The sequence below is a fragment of the Colobus angolensis genome, unplaced genomic scaffold, assembly GCF_000951035.1.
Source record: "Colobus angolensis palliatus isolate OR3802 unplaced genomic scaffold, Cang.pa_1.0 Scaffold328, whole genome shotgun sequence".
NCBI lineage: Eukaryota > Metazoa > Chordata > Mammalia > Primates > Cercopithecidae > Colobus > Colobus angolensis.
Window position 1 is genome coordinate 1,163,566 of NW_012116577.1, and position 15,693 is coordinate 1,179,258.

Here is a 15,693-nt window from a genome sequence, read left to right on the forward strand (position 1 = left end):
ATTCCCCTTGAAAACTGTCACAAGACAGGAATGCCCTCTCTCACCACTCCTATTCAACATAGTGTTGGAAGTTCTTGCTAGGGCAATCAGGCAGGAGAAAGAAATAAAGGGTATTCAATGAGCAAAAGAGGAAGTCAAATTGTGCCTGTTTGCAGATAACATGATTGTATATTTAGAAAACTCCATCGTCTCAGCCCAAAATATCCTTAAGCTGATAAGCAACGTCAGCAAAGTCTCAGGATACAAAATCAATGTGCAAAAATCACAAGCATTCTTACACACCAATAACAGAGAGTCAAATCATGAGTGAACTCCCATTCACAATTGCTTCAAAGAGAATAAAATACCTAGGAATCCAACTTACAAGGGATGTAAAGGACCTCTTCAAGGTGAACTACAAACCACTGCCAACTAAATAAAAGAGGACACAAACAAATGGAAGAATATTCCATGCTCATGGATAGGAAGAATGAATATCGTGAAAATGGCCATATTACCCAAGGTAATTTATAGATTCAATGCCATCCCCATCAAGCTACCAATGACTTTCTTCACAGAATTGGAAAAAACTACTTTAAAGTTCATATGGAACCAAAAAAGAGCCTGCATTGCCAAGACAATCCTAAGCCAAAAGAACAAAGCTGGAGGCATCATGATACCTGATTTAAAACTACACTGCAAGGCTGCAGTAACCAAAACAGCATGATACTGGTACCAAAACAGAGAGATATAGACCAGCGGAACAGAACAGAGCCCTCAGAAATAATACTACACATCTACAACCATCTGATCTTTGACAAACCTGACAAAAACAAGAAATGGGAAAGGATTCCCTATTTAATAAATAGTGCTGAGAAAACTGGCTAGCCATGTGTAGAAAGCTGAAACTGGATCCCTTCCTTCCTTACACAAAAATTAATTCAAGATGGATTAAAGACTTAAATGTTAGACCTAAAACCATAAAAACCCTAGAAGAAAATCTAGGCAATACCATTCAGGACATAGGCATGGGTAAGGACTTCATGTCTAAAACACCGAAAGCAAAAGCAACGAAAGCCAAAATTGACAAATGGGATCCAATTAAACTAAAGAGCTTCTGCTCAGCAAAAGAAACTACCATAAGAGTGCACAGACAACCTACAGAATGGGAGAGAATTAGAGTTTTTCAAATGCTACATTAAAGAATCTGAAACACTAAAGCCATGTTTTCATTCACACAACAAAGAACATTATTCTTAAGCCCTTTGTGACACGACATGGCTTTGATCTGTGTCTCTACCCAAATCTCCTGTGGAATTGTAATCCCCAATGTTGGAGGTAGGGCCTGGTGGGAGATGGTTGGATCATAGGGGTGGTTTCTCATGGTTTAACACCATTCCCTTTAGTGCTATATCATCTCAATAGTGAGTTCTCATGAGATCTGGTTGTTTAAAAGGGTGTAACACCTCTCTCCTCTCTCTCTCTTCCTCCTGCTCCTGCCATGTAAGATGTGCCTATTTCCCCTTCACCTTCCACCATGATTATAAGTTTCCTGAGGCCACTCCAGAAGCCAAGCAGATGCTTCCATGCTTCCTGTACAGCCTGCAGTACTATGAACCAATTAAACCTCTCTTATTTATGAATTACCTAGTCTCAGGTATTTATTTAAAGCAATGCAAGAATGGACTAATACATGAAGCATATCCTTATCATTCCCTCATCTGCACTAATTATAAAATTAATTAGTACCTCACTTTAATAGTTCCACATTCTCCATGATCTTGTTTTTCATCTTTTTGAATATGTACTTTTGTAGCTGCCTTGACCTTTATTGGAATGAGTTAGACATGTACATAACCAAATAAACATTCACTTACAGAGAAGATGAACAAAAGAGGAATTTAATGATACACTCCAGATTAGAATTGGTTTTAGAACTAAGAATCGAAGTGGACATTCTTCTTAAGCTACTGAAAAATGCAGCCTATGGTTATCATGCATCACACCTTCAAATAATAACTGTGCAGATAAGCAAACGTTATCACTTAAAATATATTTCCAAAGTCTCCTATCAGGATGATGATAGAATTAAAATAGTGTACTTAAGAAGTTAGTTGATTACCTAAGAACATAATATAGACAAGAATGCAATCCAAAAGTTGATGCTTCTCTTGCAGAGCATAATTACAAATTAATTATACACTGAAAATCACAAATAGTTCTGGAATTTTTTTAACATAACTTCTGTATTTTGAAAAAATGTAACCAATAACTGCATTTACTCTGAATAACACCTCAACAATAATTAAACTCATAACATCAAATTACACTTAAATTCAGGTTAAACCAATTCAAAAAGAAGTCAAAATCTGACCTTTTTGTGCTTCAAGAAAATAAAGCATATTTTCACAATGAACCAATACAGAAGAGCTAATTATCATGGAACTGAACTTCAAATTTTCTGTTAAACTTGAGCAGCATAACTAAGGGTATTCATTAACTATAATAACTGCTTAATAAATCTTCAGAAAAAAACTGCTGAGCATATAAAACAGAAACAAAGCACTAAATTTACACTTCTGAAATTTGTTATAACTGTGTTCACCTATGGATACCCAGAAAAAAACTATTGTCAAGCAACATGAATCATTCATCCATAAAAACAGGTAGACTGTTACCACGACAGTATAGAAATCTCTGTGATTTATTTCAACATACAAGATATATCACATTTTTATAATAACATTTACCTTATCTTTGTTTAATAATTTACTCACAGTCATTCAAACAAAAGCATATACATTGTGATTTTAGAAAATTAGTGCAAAATTAAATGTTACATATTAAAACAGATGTAGAAGAAAGTTAGAGTCAGGTTTCCTTAAATAATACAAAAGAAAGAACACCCACTAAAAGGAGAAGGTAATGTAAAAATTTCTCTTTCTCCATTACACGAAAAACTAAAATAGTTTTTTTTAAAACGGATATAGAGGTTCGTATCTCAAACCCACAGCCATTTATTTGTGAAACAACAGTGCCTTCAACTACATCCATGGTTCAACCTGCTGTTCCCCTTAAGCCATATTTTTATCAAGTGAAGAATCTAAATTGAGATTTTTGGAGGTTCAGGCAGTCTTTCCAAAAACCTAAACCATACAAATCATGTCATTTGTTTCAAAGATCACCTAAAATGGTTTACAGTTTATCTGTCACATTATGCAGGTTTTTCCTTTGCCCTGCTCTGCCAAAACATCTTTTTCTTTGATACTCTACTTCTCATGTTGGTGTAGAAGTCTTTGTTCCATCTAGGATGGCCATCCAATGAAGTATAAAATTTTTAATTGGATATTTTCAGAGTCTTTGAAATAGAAACATCATAGACCCATCAAATGAAATGAGCAAAACAAGCTACTTTGAATTCAAAATGCCTTCAAATCAAAAGAGCTGTTTTTAAAAACTCATATAATTCTGGAACCAAGTTTAATGATGTTTTTTAAATGCTCTAGATGCTAGTAATCTGAACATATCATTTAAAATCAAACCACTCCATGAGCACTCCAGACACTTCTTTTCATAAATTCCCTTGTTTAGTAGTTCCCATGTTTAAAAAGGGCTCTTAAAGGTTACTGTACCCCATAAAACATTAGCAAATTATCCTGAAATTTCTAAAGATTGAAAAACACTGTGCCAAAACATAATAGTAAATCAAGTGATCAGTAATTTTGCTAAAGGGTAGATATTATTACGTATACACACATAGTGCTTTTATTATCCAGAGGAATAAAATATATTTTAATTAACTCATCAAGTCATCTAATAATATTTCATAGTTATTCAAAAGACAGTGCTTTAACTAAAAAAAAAAAAAGGCTACATGTTTAATCTTGGCTATCATATCTTACAACGTAAAATGCCAAAAAAAGTAAGAGTTGTTTTTAGCTGAAGACTAATTTTGACACTAAAATCTCCACATTAAGACTGCTATTTTTTTCATATCTCCAGTAGTATTCTGGACCTTAAATACCACCACCATATTTTGGAATTTGTGTAAAACCCATTTTCCCCCTACTGGTCCAAAAACATCTTAGGCTCCTTTGCATTTAATCATAGTTTTTTTTGTTCTCAGTTAAATGTAGTTTAAGTGGTATTATAAAGATAAAATGAGGTAAAACCTTAATAAATTTTTTACACACAGTAAGTATTCAATAAGTAGTGAGGGGTTTTGGTTGGTTGGATGTTTGGTGACTCATTATTGCTTACCCTTGAGGTCTTGAACTCTAAGGAGTAGAGTTTGTTTTTTTTTTTTTTATGTTTATAAGCCTAACCACTCCCTATCACGATTGAGAGTAAACAGCATGCTTTTTAGGGGAGTAACCACATCATGCTGTATCTCTAGTTTCTATTACACAAATTACAAGTACATATTAAAAGTACTCAGTAAGATGTCTTGCAACAAAGGCCATTTATGATAAACCCATAGCTAACATCATACTGAATAGGGAAAACCTTAAAGCTTTTCCTCTAAGAAGTGGAACAAGACAGCCCACTCTTTCCAGTTATTTTCAAAATAGTACTGGAAGAACTAGTCAAAGCAATTAGACATAAGAAATAAGTAAAGGGCATGCAAAGTGGAAAGGAAGAAGTCAGATTGTCCCTGTTTGCAGATGACATGATCTCATATATAGAAAAACCTAAAGACTACTAAAAAACCCTTAGAACTAACAAACAAATTCAGTAAAATTGCAGAATGCAAAATCAACAAACAAAAATCAGTAGCATTTCTACACACGAACAACAAACTAGCTAAAAAAGAAATCAAGAAGGTTGCTGGGTGTGGTGGCTCATGCTTATAATCACAGCACTTTGGGAGGCCAAGGCAGGCACATCACGAGGTCAGGAGATTGAGAACATCTTGGCTAACATGATGAAACTCTGTCTATACTAAAAATACAAAAAATTAGCCTGGTGTGGTGATCAGCACCTGTAGTCCCAGCTACTCGGGAGGCTGAGGCAGGAGAATCACTTGAACCCGGGAGGTGGAGGTTGCAGTGAGCTAAGATCACATCACTGCACTCCAGCCTGGGCAACAGAGTGACTCCATCTCAAAAAAATAAAAAAAGAAAGAAAAGAAAAGAAATCAAGAAGTCAATTCCATTTACACCACAGTACACAAGAAATAAAATACCTAGGAATAAATTTAACCAAGGAGGTGAAAGACTTATACAAGGAAAACTATAAAACACTGATGAAAGAAATTGAAAAGGATACAAATGAAAAGATATCTCATGCTTATGGATCAGAAGAATTACTATTGTTAAATGACCATACTAACCAAAGCAACCTACACATCCAATGTAATGCCTACCAAAATACCAATGACATTCTTCCCAGGAAAAAAAATCCAAAAATTTGTATGGAAACACAAAAGGCCTCAAATAGCCAAAGCAATCCTGAACAAAACGAACAAAATTAAAGGTATTACACCACCAGACTTCAAAATATACTACAAGGCTATAGTAACCAAAACAGCATGGCACTGGCATAAAAACAGACACATAGACCAACAGAACAGATTAGAAAACCCAGGAATTAATTCACATATCTACAGCCAACTGCCTTTTGACAAAGCTACCAAGAACATACATTGGGGAAGGGAAACCTTCTTCAATAAATGATGCTAAATGGTTATGCATATGAAGAAGAATGAAACTAAACTTTTATCTCTCACAATAAACAAAATACAACTCAAGATAGATTAAATACTTAAATGCAAGACCTGAAACTATAAACCTACTAGAAGAAGACATAGGGAATATGCTTTCGGACATTGTTCTGGGCAAAGATTTTATTAAAATAAGACCTCAAATGCAGAGGCAACAAAACCAAAAAAAAAAACTGGATCATATCAAACTATAAAGCTTTTGCACAGCAAAGGAAACAATCAACAAAGTGAAAATACAACCTACAGAATGGGAGAAAATATCTTCAAACTATTCATTCCAAAGGGAATTAATATGCTAAATATACAAGGAGCTCAAATATCTCAACAAAAACAACAACAAAATGTGGATTACAAATAGACAAATGATTTGAACAGACATGTCTCAAAAGAAGACATACAAATGGCCAACAAATATATGAAAAGATCACTCAACATCACTAATCATCAGGGAACTACAAATCAAAACCACATTGATGTGTTATCCTACCCCAGTTAGAATGACTATTATAAAAAGGACAAAAAATAATAAATGTTGGTGAGAATGTGGAGAAAAGGAAGCTCTTATACACTGTTGGTGGGAATGTAAACTAGTACAACCACTATGGAGAACAGTATATGGGTTCTTCAGAAAACTACAGGTAGAACTACCATATGATCCAGCCATCCCACTACTGGGTGTTCATCAAAAAAAAAAAAAAAGAAAGAAAGAAAATTATTATATCAAAGAGACATCTGCACCCCCATGTTTATTGCACTATTCATAATAGCCAAGACATGGAATCAACCGTAAGTGTCCAACAACAGATGACTAGATAAAGCAAATTAGGTATATACACTCAATGGAATACTACTGAGCCATAAAAGAGAAATGAAATCCTGTCATTCTCAGCACCACGAATGGAACTGGAAGACATTATGTTAAGTGAAATAAGACAAGAACAGGAAGTTAAACACCACATGTTCTTATTCATATATGGAAGCTAAAAAAAAGTTGATCTCGTAGAGGTAAAAAGTAGACTAGAGGATACTGGAGGCTGAGATGGGTAAGGGTTGGGGGGAAAAAAGAGATTTGTTAAAGGGCATAAAATTAGAACTAGGCAGGAAGAACATAATATGGTGTTTGATAGCACTGTAGGGTGATTATAGTTTATATTATAAATTTCAAATAGGAGGATATTGAATGTTCCCAACACAAAGAAATGATAAATGTTTGAGATGATGGATATGCTAATTACCCTGATGTGATTACTACACACTATATGTATCAAAACATCACTATGTACCTCCATAAGCATGTAGGATTGTTATGTGTCAATTTTTTTAAGTAAATTAAATTAAATTTTTAAATAGGAGGGATATTAAACTAATAAATTAGAAAAATTACCAAAAACTCTTAAAAATATGTGTGGAATCAATGGATGGTAAAACCAATAATCAATCAGTCAATGAGTAGATAAGGAGCCACAAGGAGTTTTTGTGTCATAAGAAAAAGGAAGACCAGTCTTAGCTCAGTCCCTTTTTTTCAGTGCTGCTTAAATTTATGATTTGTTGATTGATTAATTTGTACCCTCTGTGTCACAGGCTTTCTCAAAATCAGGAAATAATTTAAAATTATTCATAACTAAATCATCGGTAAATGTTTACAGAGGACAGTAAGTTGATAAATGTTAGATAAATGTTAGGTAAACACTGATTTATGATTAGGAAAATAAAGAAAACATAATTAAATCTATTAATATATAATTGTAGGATATGAGGATGTTGAAGAATTGATTTGATTTTGAAAAGTAAGCAAACACATTTTTACTTAGGAAATGGTGCTTTTCTGCTGGGTTTTCATTTTCCCTCTTTCATTGAATATTTTCTGGAGTAAGATAAACTTCTGGGCCTGGGATTTAAGGAGGAAGATGCCCTGGTCCTGACCCTGAGATAGTACCATTGAGTGGGGAAAACAAATCTATAAACTTAGTAGTAATGCACAAAGAATGCGGTAAGTGCTATAGACACCGGTAAGTGTGTAGGAGTTGGGAGGCCACAACACACATTATTTCTCTGTGAATATATCCTCTGGTTAAAATCTTGAATAATCTGTTCAGTACAACAAAGTTCCTAAAAGAACACTTTCATTCTCTGTTCAATTGAGAAAAGAGAGCTAAGACTACTTACCTATTTCTCAGGAGAATCAAGAATTTTGCACTTTATATTCCTTATAGGTTTATATTTTTATAATTATTAAATTAATACCAGTGCAAACTAAAGATTATTCTTTTATTGTCCAACATTACAATGAAAAATTTCCCCGAGACTATAACAAGAACCCTCTTGCCTTCAAAAGCTACTTGGTTGGGTTAAAAAAATAATAAGAAGAAGAATAACTTTTTTAAAAAACTCAGTGAATCCCATATTCTTCAAATAATTCAGTTAAGAATTAAGGTAAAAACTATTATAGATAATGTACATATTTTCTGCTGACAAACACTATTCAGCAATTTTATTTTCCATATTTCTCTGATTTCTTACAGACAATAGTGAAAAACTTAGAAATACGACATAATCGAAAACCCCATGGACTAAGGCTCAAGAGACTGGAATTCTGGACACAGTCAATCATTAATTAATTATTGACAAGTTTTTTTTTTCTTTGAGTATTGTCTCTTGGGCAAAAAGTTGAGAGTAGCCTTAGCCGAGCTGGTGATAAGCTTAAACACCATAGCACATAAAGGATCTGTGAGATACCCCAGGAAATGAGAAGCTTCCACAGAGCATAGTTTGAAAGAAAACCCCAATAGATCATTCTGCCTCTAAAAATAAATACATTATTTTCTTTCAATTGCTAGAGAAGTGAATGAGGCACAGAGCTACAGGAAAAATAAAAATAAATGTTATTATCAAAGAAAATTCTACACGGGAAGTAAATAAAATGTCCAATCACAAATGGAAATAGTCTGCTTACTACGTTATTTCTAGATTTTTTAAAAATGTTATATGCATGCATATTTTCTATGTATTAAAAGCTCATAGTAAGCAAGAAAATCCAGAGTCATTAAGAAAGTTCATGCTTCACTTCTTTTTATTCCTTTGCTTTAAAAGAACTTTCATTAAAAATAAACATTCTGTATCTGTACCCAGATGTAGAAAGTTGAACTGAAAAATAATTACAACCTACACAAAGACTTTCTGTATTTTAAAAAATGGCTGAAAGTTTAAGGTTATGTTAATTGATATTGTTTTTGAGGTTCAGATTTAAACTGGAAATATGTAAAACATTAATTTAGATTTTTGGTTTTGTTTGGTATGTTTCTTAAGTGTTAATGGCATGCAAATGGCTAGGATAATGAAGGCTAAGGAAATAGCTCACAGTCATACAGCTTGCAAGTGGAAAGGCCCAGATATTTAACCTAAAAATTCAGGCCTACTCATTTTCCACCACACCAGGATCACTGTTGCAACTAATTACATAAACAAAACATGTATAATTCATTTACTCATTATGCAAATGTCTGATGAGAGCCTACTGATACGGTTTGGATATTTGTCCCCTTCAAATCTCATGTTAAAATGTAATCCCCAGTGCTGGAAGTGGGGCCTGGTGGGAGGTGTTTGGGTTGTGGCTTGGTCCTGTCCTCACTATAGTGAGTGAGTTCTTGTGAGATCTGGTTGCTTAGAAGTGTGTGGAACCTTTCCCACTTTTTCTCTTGCTCCCACTCTGGCCATGGGAGATGCCTGCTCCTCCTTTGCTTTCTACCGTAATTGTGAGCTTCCTGAGTCCCTCACCAGAAGCAGATGCCGGCACCACATTTCTTGTACTGTCTGCAGAACCGTGAGTCAGTTAAACCTCTTTTCTTTATAAATTACCCAGCCTTAAGTATTTCTTTATAGCATCACAAGAACTGCCTAATACACTGACCCTATGTCAGATACTATTGTGAGTGTTGCAGTACAGCAGTGAATGTGATGGTAAATGTTTAACCACTGGCTGTGGAGGAGGAAGAATGGGAAGGGGACCTATTTGCAGTATTTGCACATTTCTGTAACATAAATACTCCGATTGTGACAGATTTTAAGTTACCAACTTGGCATCATTAAACTTTGAGTTGGAAAGTTGTGCATATTCAGCTCTTGTGAGCCTCTGTGAACTGGCCCCAGCAAGACACTGAAAAAAATCTGGTTCATGTGCAAAATGCATTCCAGTGGAGAGAGGGAAGCAAAATTCCAGACCAGCAACATAAATAGAACATTAGATATTGATGTGTTATGGAGGCAGGGAAGTTGGGTATGCAGTCGGGTGGTTAGGACAATTTGAAATAGGGTTGTCAGGAAAGATTTCCTTAAAAATGACATTTGAGCGAAGCCGTGAAGATGGTTAAGGAGTGGTCCAAGTGGATAACAGAAGAACATTTTAGGATAGAGGTTTCTAGGGGGCTAGATAATAAAGGCTTGGGGATTTATTATAAGGATTTTGCTGAGTGAGATGGGAAGACATTGAAAGGTCTTTCTCTTTTGTTTTAGTTTTAGTCAAGGAGTGACACGATCTCACATATTTTTCAAAGACAATTCTTTCTAATGTTTTAAGAGTAAACCGCTTGGAGGTGGGCAAAAGTAGAAGCTCCTACAATAATTTAAGCAAGAGATAAGGGTATCTTGGATCAGGGTGGTAGTGGAAAAATAGTGAGAATCGGTGAGATTCCAGTTAGGTTTTAATTATAGAGTCAACAGAATTTGCTGACAGCTTGAATATGGAATGTGACCCAAAAGATGATTCCGAGGATTTTATTATAACTGGAAGGGTGGAGTTATCAGTTACTGAACTAGAGTAGACGATGGGAAGAGTAATTTTAGAGGAAAGACGAGATGTTGCTTTGGAATGTGTACAGTCTGATATGCCTATTTGACATCTAAGTGGAGATGTAGCACAGACAGTTGAATATGAGTCCGGTTCCAGGAAAATGTTTGGGTTGGAGATAAAACTGTGTGATATTCAAGATAATGATAATATTTAAAGCACTGGGACTCAGTGGGAGCACCAGAGTGAGTGTAAATTTATTTAAAATTTAATCATCTATTTGACAAACACATGTTCCAGTACTGCCCTCAGTGCTTTGCAAGTATAAACTCATTTAATTCTCATACCAAGCCTAAAATGTAGGCATTATTATTTCCTCCTTTTATAAATAAAGAAACTGAAGCACTAGAGATCAAGTAACTTGCCCAAGGTCACAAGTAAATGGCTAGTAAGTGATAGAAATGGAATTTTTAACCAAGGTTGTTTAGCACTGGAGTTCTTATTAGAGAAGTTGTCTAATGGCCTGAGGCTTCAGGAACTGCAATAACTACAGGTTAGGGAGATGAGAGAGATCAGTCAATCTTATTTATAGCAGGTAACACATTTTACTTTGTCATAGAAAATCTATGCTCAAGGAAAGTAGATACAGTAGATATAGAGTATATGCAAAAACTATGTTTTGTTTCCCTTTATGCTTTTCTATATTTTCTATAATAAACAAATATTAATTCTAGAATCAGGAAAAATTGCATTAAAATAAAGCAAAAGAGTTATTTTTAAAATCTTATTTCAAAATGCATGTCAGTCTCTATTTACAACACAGCTCAAAGAGAAGGTACAATGATAATCACCGCTGAAAAACTGAAGGGAAGCTCTCTGCTTAAGTATGAATAAGGTTAACATATAATTTATTGTCCAAACTAGAACAGTTCTTGAGAGTAAAAGAGAGTACTATCAATTATATATGACAACAGGGTTAAGTTAGAACTGTTTTAAACATACTTGAAGTATATGTAGGTGCCCCAGGGAGCCTTCTCCTTAAAAATAGGGTTCTCATGAACACAAAGAAGTCAGCTCTTATCTAGTCCATGCACACTACCAAATGTTGTTGCCACCTTCTTACTTTCCCTTCTAGGTTAAATATACCATTATTTGTCATTATTGTTGGTTAACATTTTTACTATTGTAAGTACTGGTTAGAATTAGGCATCACAAAACAAACAAAGTACCACCTCTATATTATTACAGTGGGTTTAGAGATATTCTATTTGAGGCTAATCAGTTGTTATGATGAGAAATACTACAGTAGTCTCTCCTTATATTCAGAGAATACATTTTAAGACTCCCAGTGGATGCCTGAAACCACAGATAGCACTGAACCCTATACATATACACCTACGATAAAGTTTAACTTATAAGTTAGGCACAGTAAGATATTAACAACAATAACTAATAAAAAATAGAACAATTAAGTAAAATAAAGGTTACTTGAACAAGAGCACTGTGATACCACAACAGTCAATCTGATAACAGAGATGGCTGTTATGTAACTCACTGGCAGGTGGCATTACATGGACATGCTGCACAACTAAGTGGGATGGAGCAAGATGGCACAAGATCTCTTCACACTACTCAGAACAGCGTGCAATCTAAAACTCATGAGTTCTTATTTCTGGAATTTTCAATTTAACATTTTGAGGACCACAGTTAACAGTGGGTGACTGAAACTGTGGAAACCGAAACCACAGATAAGGGGGGACAACTGTACAGAATGAAGCCATTTTTATGGTTAAAGTCCCATTTCAAGGATTTGAAAAGAAATATTAAAATCTTGAAGTGTAAATATAATCAAAGAAGAAACCACTTTACAATAAAACTTGAAAAAAAATACCTTTATTCCCATTCTAACTTAAATGAATTGGAAACAAAACACCTATTCACTTCCATTTCCTAAACTACTTTTTTTTTAAATTATACTTTAAGTTCTGGGATATATGTGCAGAACATGCGGGTTGTTACATAGGTATACACATGCCACGGTGGTTTGCTGCACTTATCAACCCGTCATCTACATTAGGTGTTTCTCCTAATTCTATCCCTCCCTTAGCCCTCCACCTGCTGACATGCCCTGGTGTGTGATGTTCCCCTCCCTGTGTTCATGTGTTCTCAGTGTTCAATTCCCACATGTGAGTGAGAACATGGGGTGTTTGGTTTTCTGTTCCCGTGTTAGTTTGCTGAGAATGATGGTTTCCAGCTTCATCCACATCACTGCAAAGGACATGAACTCATCTTTTTCATGGCTGCATAGTATTCCATAGTGTGTATGTGCCACATTTTCTTTATACAGTCTATTACTGATGGGCATTTGGTTTGGTTGCAAGTCTTTGCTATTGTGATGCTATAAGTGCTGCTATAAACATACCTGTGCATGGGTCTTTATAATGGAATGATTTATAACCCTTTGGATATATACCCAGTAATGGGATTTCTGGGTCAAATGGTGTTTCTGGTCCTAAATGACTACTGGGTAAATTAAGGCAGAAATAAGTTATTTGAAATCAAGGAGAACAAAGACACAATATACCAGAATCTCTGGGAGACAGCTAAAGTCGTGGTTAAAGGGAAATTTATAGCACTAAATGCCCTCAGGAGAAAGTGAAGAAGATCTAAAATCGACACCCTAACATCATAATTAAAATAACTAGAGAAGCAAGAGTAAACAAATTCAAAAGATAGCAGAGGACAAGAAATAACTAAGGTCAGAGCAAAACTGAAGGATAGATACACGAAAAACCCTTCAAAAAATCAATTAATCCAGGAGCTGGTTTTTTGAAAAGGTTAACAAAATAGAACAAAATTTTTCCCTTGCTGGCGAGGAGTTGTGATCCTTTGGAGCAGAAGAGGCATTCTGGTTTTTGGAGTTTTCAGCCTTTTTGTGCTGGTTTTTCCTCATCTTTGTGGATTTATCTACCTTTGGTCTTTGATGCTGGTTACCTTCAGATGGGATTTTTCTGTGAATGTCCTTTTTGCTGATGTTGATGCTATTCCTTTCTGTTTGTTAGTTTTCCATCTAACAGGCCCCTCTGCTGGAGATTGCTGGAGGTCCAATCCAGATCCTGTTTGCCTGAGTATTACCAGCAGAGACTGCAGAACAGCAAAGATTGTGCCTGTTCCTTCCTCTGGAAGGTTTTTTCAGAGGGGCACCCTCCAGATGCCAGCCAGAGCTCTCCTGTATGAGGCGTCTGTCCACCCTTGCTGGGAGGTGTGGGGTTAGGGACCCACTTGAGGAGATAGTCTGTCCCTTGGCAGAGCTTGATTGCTGTGCTGGGAGATCTGCTGCTCTCTTCAGAGCAGGCAGGCAGGGATGTTTAAGTCTGCTGAAGCTGTGCCCACAGCCACCCCTTCACCAGGTACTCCATCCCAGGGAAATGGCAGTTTCATCTATAAGTCCCTGACTGAGACTGCTGCCTTTCTTTCAGAGATGCCCTGCCCAGAGAGGCGGAATCTAGAGACAATCTGGCTACAGCGGCTTTGCTGACCTGCAGTGGCCTCCGCCTGGTTCGAACTTTCTGGTGGTTTTGTTTACACTGTGAGGGGAAAACTGCCTACTCAAGCCTCAGTAATGGTAGACGCCCCTGCCCCCACCAAGCCTGAGCATCCCAGGTGGACTTCAGATGGCTGTGCTGTCGGTGAGATTTTTCAAGCCAGTGGATCTTAGCTTGCTGGGCTCCATGGGAGTGGGATCCGCTGAGCTAGACCACTTGGCCTCCTGGCGTCAGCCCCCTTTCCAGGGGAGTAAATGGTTCTGTCTCACTGGTGTTTCAGGCACCACTGGGATATGAAAAAAATCTCTTGTAGCTAGCTTGGTGTCTGCTCAAATGGCTGCCCCATTTTGTGCTTGAAACCCAGGACCCCTGTGGTGTAGACACCTGAGGGAATCTGCAGGTTGCGAAGACCATGGAAAAAGCATAGCATCTGGGTCAGAGTGCACCTTTCCTCATGGCACAGTCCTTCATGGCTTCCCTTGACTAGGGGAGGGAGTTCCCTGACCCCTTGCACTTCCTGGGTGAGGTGACGCCCCACACTGCTTCAGCTCACCCTCTGTGGGCTGCACCCACTGTGTAACCAGTCCCAGTGGGATTACAGAAGTTGTCTAATGGTACCTCAGGTGGAAATGCAGAAATCACTCGTCTTCTGCATTGATCTTGCTGGGAGCTGCAGACTGGAGCTGTTTCTTTTGGGCCATCTTGCCAGCTCCCAATCCTAAACTACTTTTAATATGATATAAATACTGACTTTGGTGTGGAATATATGCACATGGTATGTCAAAGTGGAAATACAAGGGAATATACTGTACCTTGTTTTACCTGTAAGGAACACACACCTGACAAAAGGCAATTTTCACATCCAATGTTGGTTCACTGCAGTAGTATAAGAAATGGAGGCTCATAAATACCTAGAGGAAAAAGAAATGGAACATAAATTTTAAAATCACTTATTTTTCATTACATAACAATATAGATTTTGGCATAATTTGAATTATATGCAAAGTATCATGCACAACATATCTCCAACATAATCCTTATCTTGACCCATACTATACCTTTCACAAACTGTATTTAATAATGAAATAAGGTTAAAAGGTCCTATTTTTATAATGATCAATTCCATCACACTCATACAGATTAGCTATAAGAAAGGGGACATACCTAATAATTTAAAGGGAAATGCATCTTGTTATAAAGAATTTTCAGTTCTTAACATTTAGTTAAAAAACAAACCTTCAAACATATGCTGAACAAGATATATGTACTTACTGTAGAATAAAAGCACTATTAAATAAAATATAATTTATAATAGAATTCTATATACGACTTGGAGTAATTATATTAGAGCTTAGTGTATCAGTATAGATAATTTTTTCTTTCTTTTTATTATTATACTTTAAGTTCCAGGTTATATGTGCACAACATGTAGGTTTGTTACGTATGTATACCTGTGCCATGTTTGTGTGCTGCACCCATCAACTCATCAGCACCCATCCACTCGTCATTTACATCAGGTATAACTCCTAATGCCATCCCTCCACCCTACTCCCTCCCCATAGTAGGCCCCAGAGTGTGATGTTCCCCTTCCCGAGTACAAGTGATCTCATTGTTCAGTTCCCACCTATGAGTGAGAACATGCGGTGTTTGGTTTTCTGTTCTTG

General features: G+C 36.2%; 1 protein-coding gene across 4 annotated transcripts in view; it reads right to left on the bottom strand.

Moving 5' to 3' along the window:
• MAPK10 (mitogen-activated protein kinase 10) overlaps positions 1–15,693 on the bottom strand; it is a 344,777-nt gene that overhangs the window by 157,451 nt on the left and 171,633 nt on the right. For 2 of the 4 annotated variants that reach the window (XM_011951784.1, XM_011951782.1), the window contains one exon: positions 14,869–14,940. In XM_011951784.1, coding sequence (XP_011807174.1) covers positions 14,869–14,934 — 66 coding nt within the window. In that variant the 5' untranslated portion in view covers positions 14,935–14,940. Of the gene's footprint in view, positions 1–14,841; positions 14,941–15,693 lie in introns of all 4 variants that reach the window. The other 2 variants (XM_011951785.1, XM_011951786.1) reach the window with 1 other exon arrangement.